This window comes from Myiozetetes cayanensis, unplaced genomic scaffold, assembly GCF_022539395.1.
Source record: "Myiozetetes cayanensis isolate MyiCay16 unplaced genomic scaffold, myiCay2020 scf13, whole genome shotgun sequence".
In the NCBI taxonomy this organism is placed as follows: domain Eukaryota; kingdom Metazoa; phylum Chordata; class Aves; order Passeriformes; family Tyrannidae; genus Myiozetetes; species Myiozetetes cayanensis.
This window is the reverse complement of record NW_026086937.1, coordinates 23,020,169-23,036,981: the sequence shown is the minus strand read 5'-3', so window position 1 is coordinate 23,036,981 and position 16,813 is coordinate 23,020,169. Positions and strand designations below refer to the sequence as shown.

Here is a 16,813-nt window from a genome sequence, read left to right as displayed (position 1 = left end):
TTTCCTGTTTTACTGTTTAGGGCCAGTCTGGTCTCACATTAAAAAAAAAAAGTCAGGGAAAAGAGGGGAATTTAATAGTGGTTTCTGCGTGAAGTATATTAAAAGAGAATTTGGGTTTTTGAAGAGCAAGTAGCTGTAAGGCAGCCTTGCAGCCAATGCTCTCATCTCTGGGGCTTTGATTGTGCCTCACACATGCTGAACCTGGGGAAAAAGTGCTTCTGCAATGAGATCACGATACACCAGTCCTCCCTCTGAATGTTCCTGTTTGTTTCATCAGCTCGGTTGGCTCCCACACATGGAAAGTTTTTCATTTCCCACCAGCTATGTGGCTGAACACTTCAAGTGAGAGCGTTTGAGTCTTCAGGTCATGGGTGTGTGTTTGAGCTCACACACTCAGATAATATCTGCAGAGGTGGCATTTCCCTCGCCTCGGCGTGGATGGGAAGGGTAGAAGGGTAGTGGCACAGTTGAAATGTCTTACAACAGACTTAAACTGCCAGTAACAGAAATCAGAGAATCATTAAGGTTGGACCATGGAGTCCAACCTGTGACTGACCAGACCAGAGCACTGAGTGCTACATCCAGTCATTCCTTGGACACCTCCAGGGATGGGAACTCCACCCTTCCAGTGCCTGGCCACTCTTTCTGGGAAGAAATTCTTCCTGAAAATGCTGCTTCCTACAGAAAGATTGCTTCTGTAAAACAGCTATTACCCCCTTTTCCTTTCCACCATTGGGTTTGGGCTTTCGTACCTCCTTGTGGGATGGGACCCCTGCCTGGCTGTGGGGTGGCTGCTGGGATGGGCCAGGGAGCTGAGCTTCCCTCCGGAGGAGCGGAACGCTGCCGCTGTCTGCACAGCTCTGCCTCGGGACAGGACATTGCAGCTGTCAGTGCCCATGTGAAAATAAACAATCAGAGGGAATTCTGACCACAGAGCAGCGCTCTGGCATGTTTTGTGATTATTTAACTTCAGAAAAATAAATCCTGCCACCGGTGTTTCCCACTAGTCCATGTGCACTGACCTGCTCTGTTCGCGGCTGATGGATCTGCACCTCTGTGTTCCTGCAGAGCCCAGGTGCTCTGTGAGGGCTTACAGACACTGAAAAACAGCTTCTGCTGTTTATGTGTTCTTTCTGCTCCTCTAATGTCATTGTCACATATTTCATAAGCTTTTCTGAGGATTTTTTCCTCAGTGTGTGGCGGAGAGAGTTGAGCTTTTCAAGGCTTTGACACTGAATATTCACCCTGCAGCCGCGTTTCTGAGCACGCAGGGGCTCTCACCAGGTCCTTGTTCCTACAGCACCGGTCTCTGCTCTCTGTGTATTTGCTTAACAAAGAGTTGCATTTTTAAAAATAAAGCCTCTACAGAGGCTTTAGCAGAGAGGGGATAGAGGGGTCCTGAGAGCAAGTGATGTTTTGTCATAGCCTTAATTATATTTGCACTGTGCTGGTGCAGATAGATACTGTCTTTATTTGCACACTGCCTTACAGTGGATCTTTTGTTCTGTCCTTTTATTGTCGTTTTGTTTCATGTGGAAAGTGAGTGAGGCCAAACCTCTGGGGTAGAAGGTAGCAGAGGTGCAGAGTGTGTGATTAGAGCAGCACTGCCTGTTAGAGGCGCTTAAATGAGTGCAACACACCTGTCAGGCAGCTTTTCGTTGTAAAACATTGATCTGCAATATCAGTGTTAGGAGGCCTGGAAAGCACTTAGTGCAGGAAATTGTTCCTGAGCTGTAGGAGAAAAAAACCCGTGAGCGATGCAGGGCCTGTTGAGCCCAGCATCCCATGGCTTCCCCCCTCAGGAGCGCAGCACAGAGCTGAGCGAGGAATTCAGCACCGGTACGGGTCAGGACTTCCAGCAATGGTCAGTGCTTCCGTGTCCCACTGTTAATGATTATTGGATCATGTCATGGGGGTGTACGCTGACCTGAGGGCACGGAGGCTGGACACTGGGCTGAGCCCGTGCCTCGGGGCTGTGCTCTTACTCGTGGGGCAGGCAAGGCCCAGTGGCCACCCCAAATCAGAAATTAGGCCAAGTGCTGATGCTCTGTGTGCCCCCTCACAGCCCCGCTGCTGTGCCGGTGAGTGCTCACTTCAGTGGGGCACTGTGTCCTTCCCTGCCACCAGCTGGGCTGTCTCTGCTCCTTGGTTTGCCATGGAGCTGCTGCGGCCCCTCAGGGTTGGGGCTGTTTGGGTGGGGTTTTTTTAAGGAGATGTGGTGAGTGTGTCCCAAAGTTCAGAGTGGAGCAGTGCTGCTGGGAGGCCTCACGTGCCGCCCCAGCGGGGCCTCCAGCCATACCCCAGTGCCAGGTTTGCTGCTGTTGTGGTTCCCGCAGGGACGGGAAGGGTGTTTATTTGGTTAGGAAGCTTTTACTGTGCCTCAGCACACACTTGCAAGGTAAAACAAACCTGATGTGTCAGCCGTTGTTTGCTCACGACACTTTCCCTTTTCTACACTTGCTTGCTTCAATTTGTTCTTTGTTGTGGACTTTTAACTCTCCCTTTGCCTCCCGATATCAAATACATCAACTTTTTTGGTATCTCTTTTTGTCACTGAAGTCTGAATTGCTTATAGACAGACTCTCATCATAGGAATTTTTAAATCATAAACTTGTTAAAGTTTTGTTATTTCTCTGCTGCTGAACCCTTTGTTATTTATATCCTTTTCTTCCCTCATTTGCCTAAGCAGTAAACAACTTTATTAATCAAGCTTGTCGTCAGTTTGCCATGGTTTGGTGAGTTTCTTTATCTAGCCTCTAATTACTGTAAATTTGTCTTTTTTCTTGCTACGTATTCCTCTCTGAATGATGTAGTAAAATCTTGGGTTTGCATTTTGCTAGTGCCTTTACTGACACCCAGCAATGTACTAACAGTACTTTCTGCAGGGTGTTGCTGTGCTGGATGGCCCATGGTGTGCCTGCTGGGGACCTGTCCTCAGCCATGGTTCACACACTTCCACGCAGCCACTGCCACCTCCTGCAGTGGGTTTGAATGGTAATGCTGGTTGTTCAAAATTAGCTGCATCCTTAAATTCTGACTGCTGTATTTCAGCTCTCCTTGCCTCCCCTGGTGTTTTCTTCACCCCAGGCTGAGCAGTTAGGGTGCTCTCCGTGCTGGGGAAGGCAGAGGAGGAGCTGGAGATGTGGGTTAACTGGGTCATCAGCTCGAGTCAGGAGGTGGAGGAGCCTCTGCAGGATCCTGCTGTATTTGTGAAGGGTTTGCTGCAGTGGGGCACCCAGGCAGGACAGCCTCCTCCTCCTCTGGTGGGTGCAGTGCCCATGGCAGCATGTCCCGTGCCTGCCCTGCCCTCCTGTCCCAGCGCTCTGGCTGCTGCACTCCCTCCGCCCCACTCACACGCTTCGCTTTTTTTGTCCAGAAGTGACTAAACTTCCTGTTATTCCACTCTGTCAGTTTTTCCCCAATCCTGCTGTCCTGTTGAGCAATATTTACTTGCCAGCAGCTTCCTCTGCCTCTGTCCTGCTCCATCATGTTCCCACTTACCTCTCCCCAGCCACACTTTGGTATTCCCAGCCCTTAGGAATGTTTGCATTCACTTAGTTGGACTTATATCCACCAAAGCCAGGTGGATAAAGAGTAGTGTTAACACTGGGAGAGTGTTAACTGGATACTTCAGGAATGCACTGTGGACCTGGTTGGGTCTGTGGAGGAAGAGCTGCCCCTTGGTTCTTGGTGTGAGCAGTGCTGTGGGTGCAGCCAGGGCAGCATCGCAGCATGGCCCTCAGCTGTCCTGAGCTGACAGATGCTGCTCATGCACATGGAGCCACTCTTTGATTTAGCAGGGCTTTCCTCCAGATGATTAGAAATCAAAGGGGCAGCTCAGGAGGAGGTTTTCCCTCTGGAAATCCATGGGGAGCTGGAGGTGCTGGCTGATGCCGTGGGGAGGTGTAGGATGGCTCTCCTCAAGTGCCGGGCATAGCTGGCAGGGTGGGCAGTGGCTGAGGGTGTTTCTTGTGCACCCCCAGGGTCCAAGAACCTCTCCCAGCCCCACACTGAGCCCTCTGCACCGAGATGGGACAACCAGGCAGGCACAGGGACGTCCCTGATCCGGCACCTTGCAGGGCTCATGCACCCAGCCCGCACCACGTGCCTTACTGGGACCAGTGGCAGCAAATGGCCACGGCTACCCGGCCCTGCCAGTGTAAAAATAACACCTCAGGAGGAATAAACAAGTTATTTTTGTGTATTAGGGGTGGCCATGCAGAGCTGACTCAGGGCCTTGCCTTGCGCTGCCACCGAGGGCTTACTCAGACATCCTGAGCATTTAGAACAGCTTGAGGTGCTTCCCCTGCTTTGGGAAGGTGGGATGGGGCCAGTGGGGTGTGGGAGGTGTCAGTGCCCTGGGAGGGGCAATGCTGCTGTGTCACGGAGGAGTGGGCTGCCAAGTGCCAGGTCTGGGGGTCCCACAGCAACACAGCGGGTCCTGCCAGAGCAGCTGCTGGCTCAGGTGGTGCTTGTGCCCAGGAACCATTAATGACATGGCATTTCAACGAACTGGGAGAAACATTCTCTGGAAGTGAGGAGGGACAGAGCTGCTAGGCAGTGAGTAGTACCAGCAGAGATTGGGTGTGAAAACTGGTACAGAATGGAAAACAGGTTCTCGTCTGTAGAATTAAACCACTCATCACCCGTAGGCTACAGCAGGGCTGGCTCTGCCAGGGAGAGCAGCTCTCTTTTCGTTTACTTTTTCATGGCAGTGTATCACTGTAACAAGTCTTAATTTTAATTGTTTTAATTTGCATGTGCTGAATTCTGTCAGTGACTGAATTTTGTGGCACAGTACCATTCCTGTCAGGCTCCCTGTGTGATGCTGGGGACCAGTGGCCATGTACAAAGCTCTCCTCATTTCTGGGGGCTTGCTCCCTATTCACTTGTAGAGGTTTTCTCCTACAAGGCTTTAGATGTGCCGTAAATGCTTGTACCAGAGCCTGTATTTTTTTCCCTCTGCAGTACCATGCTGGTGCTGGCTTACCTATCTAAATCTTCTCTTTTATTCCCTGCCCCTTTTCTGGGAATGGCACTGATTTTGATGGTTCTCCAAAGCTTTGCTCACCTCTCTGATAAGCATCTCTTTTCACCACCAGATAGAGTTGGCCTCCAGGTCTCTTAAAAATGTGACTTATTTTATGTCCCTCCTGTCTCAGGACTTTCTTGCTGACAAACTTCATGTGTACTCTTCATATTGCACCAAATCCTCTGGTCTTGAAACACCTTTCCTTCAGCACCCAGTAGCCAGCAAGATGAGCGAGAAGAGCAACCCTGTGGCAGACGCATCAATTTAAAACCTGCTTTATCAGGTGTCCCTGAGAGTTGTGTGCATACAGTAAGCCCTTTCCCCATTTCCTTTTGCAGTGCATTTACCATTCCTTTACATAAAACTTATTCTTATATATGATTTCAAGTAGTCAGTCTAGCTTGAGGAGAAAGATTTCCCCCTTTGGTAGCATATGAAGTTCAGGTGGGATGTTTGCATGTGCAGAAAAGAAAGCCAAAGCTAATGATTCTACTTACACCATAATCATGATGCAGTTGAGAGGAAAAGGAGAAGAGCTATGTTTGTTCTGTCTTGCACATTTAAGGAAAGATGCAAGGCTAGCTTTCTGTCAGCCTGGTCTTTATCTTTAATGATTGTTCTTTGATTTTCACTTCAAACCAGACAGAATTAGCTTTAAAAGAAAAAATTCAAAAGGACAGGAATATTTAATTGCCAGCCAGCAGAAATAAAGAGTAAACGTGTGGGCCTTGGAGGTGCCCTGGCGTGGGATGTGGTGGAACCTGGCAGGGACTCATGGCAGTGCCCTTTTTGGGGGGAATGTGGCAGTGCCCTGGAGTGGGTGGCAGCAGCTTCAGGGGCTGTTGCTGATGTGGGGGTGCCTTTGGGCGTGAGGCCCCAGTGTTGACCTTACTCATAGGTGTGTGTGGCCAGGTTCATTAACTGCTCTGAGCTGCTGATTAAGTCGTGCAGAGTCTCGTTGCTGTGGCTCCCTTGGTTGCCGTGGCTCCTTGTTCCGTGCTGTCATGTCAGGCTGTGGAAGGGTTGTCATTGTGTGCTCCCAGCCCGGAAGGGGTGACCTGTGTGGCTCTGGATTTCCTCTGACCCTGGGGCAGCTGGCATTGCCCTGGGATGTGCACGGTGCTCACTAATTACTGCTTCGTTAGCGCAGGAGCGCTCACGGCGGGTCCTGGCCCCGCAGCCACAAAGTCCTCACACAGCGACACTTCCATGCTCTGGTGGGGTGTGCGGGCCAGCTGCTCCCTCGGGATTCTTGCTCCCATTAGGAACGTTGCATTAAATACCGCTTTGTGTGTTCCTGCCACCGCAGGTGCCTTTCTGTGGGCTCTGGCAGTCCCTGCCTGCCGGTCTGGGGGGGCTGCCCTGACTGCAGAGGGGCTGGGCATTGACTTTGAAGGTGTGTTCTGTAGGAAATCACTGTCCTGGCAGAAGCAGAAGCTGTTGGCTTCACTGAGTTCCCTCTTGTGGAAAGCAGGTGGAATTTTTTCTTAGAAGTTGTTAAAGATTTCCTGAACTTTTTTTTTTTTTTCAAAAGAGAAATCCTTCAGCTTATATCAGTTTCTAAAGTTCTTGTTGGACAGGGACAGTCCACTTGCTTTACTCGGGTGTGTTTGTGGGTTTGTCCTTTCGGGGGTGGCAGCTGTGAGATAAAGGCAAACCTCCATGGTTACACCTGTGGGTCACCCCGTGCTGGTGCCGTGGGGACCTCGGGGCTGCTTGTGGCACCCCATGCTGCTGCTCTAAGGGACTCCATGTCCACCTTTTGTTCTCTGTGATGGATGGTAGTGGTCCATCAGCCCCAGCATCCTCATGTACCTCAGAGCTGAACTGACTCATGGAAATTAATCTGCAGGCTTAGTGTTTTGTGGTGCAGTGACATCAGACTAAACTGCTCTGGGACTCGGTGCCTTCAGGGTGATGGGCACCCTGCCTCCTGCAGTGCCTGTCCTGTGTACCTGTGCCTGCTGTTTCAGTCTCTCCTTTTCTTTATTACTGAGTACACTGAATGGCCTAAATTTAATGATCTTGTAAGCAAACTGTACAGAAGGGGCCAGAAGTGTTGAGTTTTTGGTTGCCAGAGGCAGAACTTTCTGTCAGCTGCCGAAGGCAACCTGTCCTCAACTGTAGCACCCCTGCGCCCTGGTGGCACCCACAGGGTTCTCCCGGCTGCTGGGAAAGGCTGTTGGTTGTCTGATGCCCAAGGTCTCTGTCCCAGACCCCTGACAGCTGTCCCTGTCCCCTCCACAGCCACTGCTCTGGGTTATTGTGGCAGTGCCAGGGTGTGCAGTAATTGGGTAGAAAGGTTGGGATGTGATCGGAGCAGTATGTTTCCATCTAAGGCAGTTTATGGTGGTGTAAAATGTCTCTTGCACGTGTGGGGTCAGGGACCAGGAGCTGTTTGCATTCCTGAAAATCAGGTCACTTCTGCACACTCCTTTCAGGGATTCACGGATGGCCGTGCCCTGCAGGCTGTGGGTTTTCCACCAAGCCAAAGGCGCCAGGTTTATTTTGTCAGATGCCAACCAGCTCTTCCAGAAACACATGGAGCAGCAGGGCATGTGGCTCAGCAGAGACTTCAGTGTGGCATTGCTGAAAGAGAGTCAAAATCTTTTCTCACGCTGCTAATTCAAACCTGTGATCCTTTGTGAATTCTTGGGTAAAGCAGCTATCGCATTTCCAGGTAAAAACAACCATTGCTTCCCACAGTGCCACTACCCCCTTCTGTACCTGTGCACTGGTGGGTCAGAGCCCCACTGTCGGTGTTCACTGTTTGCTTTCCACATTCCAGGGACAGTGGCATCTCAGAGCAGAGATGAATTTGAAATCACTTCTTCAGGCTTTGGTATTGATTCCCATAACAGTTCCCATTTGAGTGACTGGCCTTGGTTTCAAGGAAATGTTTTATATATCTGTAAGAAGTACAGATCCTGGCAAATTTCTTCTTTAGGAAGAAATTTCTTTTTTGGGCAGAAATTGTTCCCTGTGATGTTGGGGAGGCCCTGGCACAGGTTGCCCAGAGAAGCTGTGGCTGCCCCTGGATCCCTGGAAGTGTCCAAGGCCAGGCTGGACGGGGCTTGGAGCAACCTGGGCTAGTGGAAGGTGTCCCTGCCCATGGCAGGGGGTGGAACTGAGTGATCTTTAAGGTCCCTTCCAACTCAAACTAGTCTGTAATTCCATGATTCTATGAAATTTCCTGTTCTGTCCTTTCCCCCTCAGAATGCTTTGTTTCACCTGTGCTCAGTTGTAAACTGAAATCCTATTTTGAAATAAAGTTAAATAAACTTTCCATATTTCAGTCAGAATTTATCATTTAACTTCACTTGAACAAGATAATATTCTGACAATTATTTTGCACACTAATGGTGTTAGGTAAATTTTAGTCAAATTTAGGAATAGTTTCAGTCAATAAAATACATGCCTGACATGTATTCAAGTTGTATTTAAAACAGCATATCAAGATGCTGTATTTGCTAAAAGCGAGTGGAAAATACAACAGAAAGGATAGCAAGAAAATTGAGAAAGGTGGAATTCTTTAGTAAACCCTGTCAATAAAACCCCCAAACATGTGGATATGTTGGTTTTTCAGGATACGATTCTAGCAGTGATTTCCAGTGTCTGGTGTGTGGGGCTGGAGTTCTCAGTAATGCTTTTAGAGCAGCCTCTCTCCCATAAAAATCCAGACATAAATACTGACAGGCATTGACCTTCAGCCTGCTGGAGGAGGCTGTGGGCGTGCTGCTGGACACAGAGAGCAGTTTATCGACGTGACGTTGATTTCTGTGTTATTCAGCACTGCCCTCAGCCAGAACCGCGGCTGCCGGCGCTGGCAGCGCCCGCCTGCTGACGTCTCACATTGCAGTCCCTGTCCTCAGCTCACCTGGGGCCTCAGCCCTCTGCAGCCGAGGTGTTCACTGGGGTGGAGGTGGATCAGACATCTGAGAGATTCAAATGTGCCCGTTGCTCAAACGGATGCAGCATTTGACAATGCGCCCATTTTCTCTCATACCACTAAATACACTAAAACAAATTATAGGCCTGGAAATATTATTAAATATTTATTATGCTTCAGCTCACCCATTAAACAGTTGCAGTGGGACCTGGTGGACCTCCAGCTCACTGCTCATTCCAGTCATTCCCGTGGAACTGCTGAGAGCCTGAGAGTGGTGGTGGAGGCAGAGGGGCTGGTTCCAGATGGAGCCACTGGCAGGGATTGGGGCGGTGAGCAGCAGTGTGGATCAGTGATCCCAGTGCCCGCTGGGCTCCGTGCTGCTCCAACTGCTCGTGCTCAGCACTGACCGACCAACAGAGCAAACCTCCCGTGTGTTGTACCTGGTCCGGACATAAAGTCATTCATTCTGCTCTTAACGTGGGAGTTACTGCACACTTGAGTAGGGATCATACGGATTACCAGGGATTGCTCTAAAAGGATTTCGTGGCATTGGGAGTTCAGGGAGCAGCTGAAGTTCTCCTTGGATGTGGCTCGTGGCTCCTAATGCCACTGTGACCCATGTGCAGGGGTACATACCCCCTTTGTGGGGGTCTGCTTTTCCTGTACCGGCCTGGAAAAACATGATTCCCTCGTCCTGGACTGGCTGAAGGCAAGTGGGGATGTTACCTGGGAGGAAGTCGAGTGTTGATCTAGTGCAGTCTGCTGAGTTTGTGTGTGCTGGGACTGTCAGTGTAACTACTGATGGATTGATTCATACCATGTGTGTATACAGATGTGGATATACAAATTTTTGTAATAATACCAAGATCAATCCCAAATAGTGTTAAATATTTATTATAACTTGTACATTTCTATAAATATGAATTAAAGTGTATATAAATTGAGATGGACATAAAGAAATACTTGTATTTCCGTAAGCTCCTGATGCATTTGCCAGTGGCTGTTAGAAAATGAAGATTCAGGTGGCTTGGGGGAGTCCCAGCAGCCACCTTACCCTGTGTCACAGAGTGGCCTGTGCTGGACAGGCGGTGGTGACACTGCTGTGGGTGCAAAGCAAAGTGTCACAGTGTGAATGTCCCCTTCCATATCCCCACTGCTGTCCCTGTCTCCATCCACATGGCTGTCCCCCTGGGCTGGTGCTGTGGATTATTCTGTGCTTCCTTGGAGGAGGAGGGACCCACAGACTACAGGAGCAGTGGGAAGGGTTTTGCTGCTGTGCTGGTGTCTTTCCTTCTGGTTTCGAGCTGGCAGTCTGCTCGTTCTGGTTGCTTTTCTCTTTCTTTTTTTAAATCCTGTTGGATTTCATGGCAATAGGACAGCTCCCATAAGAGTGCCATTAGCTGTGCGAGCCAAATGATCCATTAGAGAGGTTGAGGCTTTTCTGTACAATAATCACACGCAGAGACGTCATTAAGTGGTCAGTTCGGTGTGTTTTGATATGAAAAGATTCACTTAGAAAAGCGAACACCGTGTGCTGCTGTCAGTGTTCCTGTGCACAGCCCAGCACGGGGTTTGCCCATGAACCAGGAGCTGGTTAGGTGTGGGAGTGGCACCCACGGTCCCACAGCACCGGGGTGGCTGGCTGTGCACCAGGGCAGTGGCAGAGCTGGGTGCAGTGACCCCTCCTCCGGTGGGTGTTGGGCTGGGTCTCCAAGCAGGCTGTGCCCTGACCTTGTGTGGGGCCTCAGCAATTGCTACCCTGCCTCTGGACCACTGTCTGGCTTAGGGGCTGCAGTCTGCGTGCTTCAGGGCAGTAAAATAGGTCCCGTAATTCTTTGTTGTTTAATACTAAAAAAGTTTCTCTGAATGTGTGCTTGGCAAACCAGCCATGACACAAAGTGCCTGCAAACAGTTTATTTTTAAAAAGGAAACCATAGCTTACGGGGAGTTAAATGTTTTCCTGTAAAACACATGGGCATCAGGATAAATAGTTTTACCATTTACAGGCAATACTCGATGGTACGTAACAGCCGTCACAGCCATCCTCCTGCTCGGGTTCTAACGCGCCGGGCCGGGAGGAATTCGTACTCCCTACCAGAGGGAGGTGTTTGCATGTTTGTTTTGGATGAGGAATATTTCATGTGTTGCAGCTGCGCTGTTGAGCCTTGGCTGATGGTTCTCTGGCTGTGGCTCAGGCAGAACTGAGGGCTGAGGGAACACCGGCAGAGCGGCCTCAGCTCTGGCAGTGACCAGTCGGTACCACGGCACAGTCAGAACACCTTGAAGTGTTTGAAGCGACTGTAAATTACATCAGTCGTTAATAACTGTTAAATAGTGTTGTTTGACACTGCTGCGGGCAGAGGCAGCTCCTGGTGCCATTGTGGGCATCCCTCTTTACTCTCCTGCATCTCAAGCCCTGTTGCTAAGTAACAGTTTTTAATTGGAGAATTAATTTGGCTCTGGGACATCCTGAGCAGCAGTTTAAGAAATTTAGCAAATGTAAATGGTCAGGATGGTCAGGATGATGAGCACCCATTGGTGTCCACACCGCTCTGAGCTCCATGCACCTCCTTGAGCTGTGCCAGCAGGAAGTGTGGCCCTCCCTGCGGTGATGGGGTTGGCACTGGGACCTGGGGGAGAGCCAAGGGTTTATTCCAGGGGCCTCAGGGAGAGCCAGGGTTTATTCCAGTGATGTCTCTGCATGCACATTCTGCTCTCAGCTCTCGTCCCCTGGACTTCTGTGGAGATGCTTTCATGGTGTGGTGTTGGTGGATTGATGGAAAGCGTTCTCCTTTGAGCAGCAGTTGGTGTAGAACCACGCGCAGAGCGGTGCAGCCAGTGCTCAGGAGCTCGGCTTGTGCTACCGCAGTGGTATAAAAATAGCATAAATAAACAGACCCAGCGGGCTGGCGCAGCTCGGTGTGAGACTTTCCCAGAGCAGCTGCATTTCTGACAGCTGCCCACAGAGGTGTGCGACCCTCGGGCGTGCGGGGGCCGTGCGGGGTTACCTGACCCGGCAGCACAGGAGCTCCGTGTGGAGCTGGGCAGGCTGCCCCGCCTGGCATGGGGTCAGTGCCGGCCCGGGGACGGGCAGTGAGTGGCACACACGGGCCTGCTGGGTCTGAGTGTTTGTGCTGCTGCAGGACGATGACCTCAAGTAGTGACGGCAGGATCGCTGAGCTCTGTGTGTTTTGTCAGTGACAGCAGTAACTGAGTGCACAGAAATGGGCTCATTGTGCTCACGTCTGACACACTCAGGTGTAACCTCACAATCCAACAAGCTTGTCAGGATCCAAGTCTTGTAGAAATACCCTGTATTTTCAGAATGCAGAATTTTAGGGGGTGATTTTTCCAAGGTGGGACTGATGGGTTTCTTTTCTGTCTTGAGTTTGGCATGTTTTCCACAGTTCTGAAAGTATTCACTTGAAATGCCTGTGCTTTGTGGGGAATAAAACCACATTGCATAGCTGGGGGATGCTTCTGTTCTGTGGGAAGGTGCCTGGGGTCACGTACATGTTCCTGCTGCCCTGAAGGCAAAGGGAAGAAGTCCTCCCGCCTTGAGTCCTGATCACCAGACCATGCTGAGCCCTGCACTGCACTTGAGGAGGTGTCACAGGAGGCTGAACACGCCAAGGTCAGGCACATCCCAGTCCCACAGCCCGAGTGGATGGCTCTTCATTTTTGGCAATGAAAGTGGAGAAAGTAAATTCGTGTATTTAACACCAAGAAAAAATAGAGGGGCATAATGAGATGAGAATATTTATATATGAAAATATCCTGCTGCAAGGAGAGTAGAAGCAAACGTGTGCTTGCCCCCTGTTACAGTAGGAATTCCAAGTGCAGCAGCTGCTGCAGACCCGGGGCTGTCTGACTGTCGGAGGGGCTGGCGCTGGGCTGGGCTGGGCGCGCTGCCTGACGCTGCTCATCGCAGAGCCGGAACAAAACATCATGTGAGAGCGGCTGGGAACGCCGAGCTGGCCCTCTGCCCCTCACCCTGCTCGTCTTGAGGGACCAGAGACCTGCGGGGCCTCTGCTGAGGAGTGTGCTGGGCAGCCTCAGGAGCATTTGTAGGGAGTTTTAGTCCAGCAGGATTGTGGTGAAACCCCCCCAGTGTTCTGGTGCAGCCCATCGGGACGCTGCAGCGTGGAACTGCTGCCTCTGCATGTACTCATAGTATTCTTTTTGTGATGACTGAAAGAGGGTTCAGAAAAGGTTCAGAGAGATGAAAATCTGCCTTGAACTCTGTTGACTGCAGTTACCGGGATCCAGTAACAAGGTAATTAGGAGCTGCTTGCCCGCAGGGCCGAGGGGATGAATGCTGCCCTGTTCTGGGGAGATCTGTCACACTGGTTTGCAGCCTGCGCTTTCCAACTCCTGGGCGCTCTGTGGACCATTTGTAAAGGTCCGTGGAATAAAAGTAAAACAACAAACCCTGTTCCCAGACAGACATGTCTGCATTTCTTTTGGGAAATTTGCTAAGATATGCAAATTTTAAAAGATTGAAGGTTAAAGGTGCCCTGGGCATCAAAGTCACACGCAAACAAGGAGGATGTAAATGTTTTGACAGTAGCTGGTGATAACAAAGCACAACCAGTTTACCTGGGGATGTGGTATATTCTTGTAGTCTTTAACTCAGAGTAAATTATTTTCCTTGAGAACCAGCTCCTAAGTGGATAGAAATGCTGGCCTCGATGGGGAAGCAGCCCATCAGCGAGGCTCCTTGTTTCCCAGGAGCCAGAGGACATTGCACAGATCTCGGGAATGGTTTTTTATGGCTTTTAAAACATTTGAGTGTATGAAGTACATTAAGTGGTCGGGATGTACAACATGTACTGCCAGGCTTTGGATCCCATCCAGAGAGCTGTGGGGCAGCCTAAACCCCAGCACTGAAGTGAGGACACTGAGTTTAATCTGCATTTCAGAATCAGGTTTATTAACTGCTCCTCTCTCATTCCAGCAACACATGTTGTAGTTCCATGTTACTCGTTTAGCAGTAATTAGATCTGATTTTGTCAATGTGCTCACGTAAGATCTCATTTTCAGGGAACTGTTAAATGTGTCAGTCTGCCCCGTGTTACTGAGGAGCAGCAACACCTAACACAGGGTTGGTGTTGAGAGAAGAATTGACTTCAATAATGCTGTTCCAAAGTGCAGGCCTTTACCTTCCAGTTCACACAGTGGTGAAGTGCTCTGGGGCACCTGGGGGTTCTCAAATGAGTTGGTTTAGCAGTTAAAGGAGAGAACTCGGGGTCTTTTTGCCCCAAAGTACCCCTCGAGCTGAGAGCTGCCTTCCCTGAGTGACAGCTGAGAGGTGTCCCAGGCATTGCTGGGCCATGTGGCCCAGGCTGTGCTGGCCCTTGGGCAGGTCTGGCCACTACCCCAGGGTATCAGGTGCCAGCTTTGGTCCCTATAGACAGGGATGGGGCAGCCCTGTGGGGCTGGGGTGTCTGGGGAGCACCCACGGGTGGAGCAGCCACCAGCAGATGTGCATTTCCAGGCGTGTACAGGTATATTTACACACATATAAACACTGCTTCAGTTAACAGCACAGGGACTAAAACCCTCCCTGTGTGAGCACTGATCCCTGTGGCCACCACTGCTGCTAATGCATTGTCGCTGTTTGTTACTGGAGTATCCCAAGCCTTGTTTGCTGTAGGAAGCTCCTTTCCCCTGTAACAATATTTCCTCAGGCAGCACGTGTTTTTCTCCCTGTCTTATCTGCAGTATGGTTGATGGCTTTTTGGCATTCTCTGACCCCTGTCTTGATTGCTTTCCAACACTTGGGGATGTTATTAGGGAGATTTTCTTGCAAGTGATTTCAGTGGTGCTCTCAAAGGGTCACCTCTGCTGAGGACAGCCCACAGCCCCCTCAGTCCCAGCCCACAGCCCCCTCCATCCCAGCCCACAGCCCCCTCAGTCCCACCCACAGCCCCTCGAACACCCACAGGAGCCCCATCACGGGCCCTGTCAGGGAACACCAAAGGGCCCCCATCCAAGGGCTTGGGGGACCCTCCCAGCTCTTGTCACAAACAAGACCGATGTCCCCCCTGCCCTGCTGCCCACAGGGGGTTTCTGAGTGTCAGTGCACATGGTCAGGGCACGTGGACCTTCTGATCCACCGACACCCGTGCAGTCATTGTCTCCACGACCTCTCCAAGTGCTCTCCATAACTGAGGTGTGTTGCCTGAAGACATACACAAAACTTGGCGTCTTCCTATGCAGGGATCACTCAGATGTCAGCTGAAAACGAGTTTTAAGAAGGTTGCAGTGCCAGCAGGAGAGACAGACTGGGAGAGGGGCAGCAGCAAACTGGTTATCCCAGCCTGTTAGGGCAGACAAAAATCATCCTATAAATTAGATTTCCAGCAGATCGTTTAACAAGGATAAATTTTAACTTTCTGAGCAAAATTGCAGTATAAGGTCAAACTGTATTGAATCAATTTTTTCCCTGATAAAAACGGTTTCTTACTCAAATTAAGTCTGTCTTTTGCCTTGTCATTGTTCTTGTTTGGATTTATTTCAAAGATAAATGAGTAAAGGAAAAAAATGTAATTTAAGGAATCTGTTTGCTTGGGGTTTTTTTTCCGAAAAGAATTCAATTGTCCTACTTAATTGGGGGGGGTGTTAATTTTTATTGTTGCCATCTCTTTCGTAAAAGTATGCACTTAGTGTTAAAAACTTGAAAGAACAATTAGTTTGTAAAGCTTCTGTATTAATGAACTTGCATTTTCTGAAGGCTCCTGGCACGTGGCATCAGCACTCCTGTGCTATGAGAAGAGGGGAGGTACAGTGGGGTCTGGTGTGCATTGTGCACAGGGTTGTTTTTTGTTTCTGGATATCAATGGTTGTCACATCGCTGAACATCCTTTCATCCTGGTTAAACTGGTGCATGAAATTTGTTGTTTACAACATCTGAATTTCATGAAACATTTAGAAACAAGGCAGTTCTAGTTTTCCTGTTTGGTTTGGCAGTCACAACAAAATCTCATACCATGGAGGAGGTTTCCCTCAAAGACGCTGCATCCCAGGTCTAGTGAAGCGCAGGGTGGTGCTGGTGTCTCTCATGGAGCCGGAGTGTGTCCCCACAGAGGAGGGACTTTCAGAACAGTTCCTGTTTGCTCACCTTCAGGAATTTTAAAAAGAAGCAGTATGTTTTAGAGTTGTGCTGCAGAAACCCATGGCTCCGAAAAGCAGAGGAAGCAGCAGATAAAGGAACTATGGAGTGGCTCTGGGCAGTGTGTGACAGCCCTTTCCCCTCAGCCTGGCTTGGGTTTGCTTTGACATAAGGAACAAAGATGCACCTACAGCTTCTAATCCACCTGTGTCAATTCTCTTCAGGGTCGATGCTCAAGGGAAAACTGCAAATATCTTCACCCACCACCACACTTAAAAACGCAGCTGGAGATCAATGGCCGCAATAACCTGATCCAGCAGAAGAACATGGCCATGCTGGCCCAGCAGATGCAGCTCGCCAACGCCATGATGCCCGGAGCCCCTCTGCAGCCCGTGGTACGTGTCTGGGCTTCCTCCAGGGGGATGGGGACCTGGGGCTGAGGACAGCCAGCACAGGCTGGCACACCTGGGAGATCCCACAAAGGTCAGGAACGGGTGGAGAAATCAGCTGCAGTGAAACGCTGGTCTGTGTGTCTGTGCTGCGTCATTCTTTGCTCGAAGTGATACTGTTAATTCATTTTGTTAATCTTTCCTTAATGGAATTCATTTTTTGCAACTTATTTCTTAAAGTTTGCAACATGAGTGATCTGTGTAGGATTTTCATTTTCTTTGCAATTTCATGTGCTCTAGGAAACACTTGGCTTTGAGAAGATGCCCACTGGATTTTCCCTTCACTCAGGGGAACCTTCCCAGGGAATTGCTTGCTGGAATTAGACTTT

General features: G+C 49.9%; 1 protein-coding gene across 8 annotated transcripts in view; it reads left to right on the top strand.

Annotated features, from left to right (window-relative positions):
• MBNL1 (muscleblind like splicing regulator 1) overlaps positions 1-16,813 on the top strand; it is a 67,012-nt gene that overhangs the window by 26,687 nt on the left and 23,512 nt on the right. For all 8 annotated transcript variants that reach the window (XM_050307776.1, XM_050307775.1, XM_050307781.1 and 5 more), the window contains one exon: positions 16,260-16,430. In XM_050307776.1, coding sequence (XP_050163733.1) covers positions 16,260-16,430 — 171 coding nt within the window. The remainder of the gene's footprint in view (positions 1-16,259; positions 16,431-16,813) is intronic.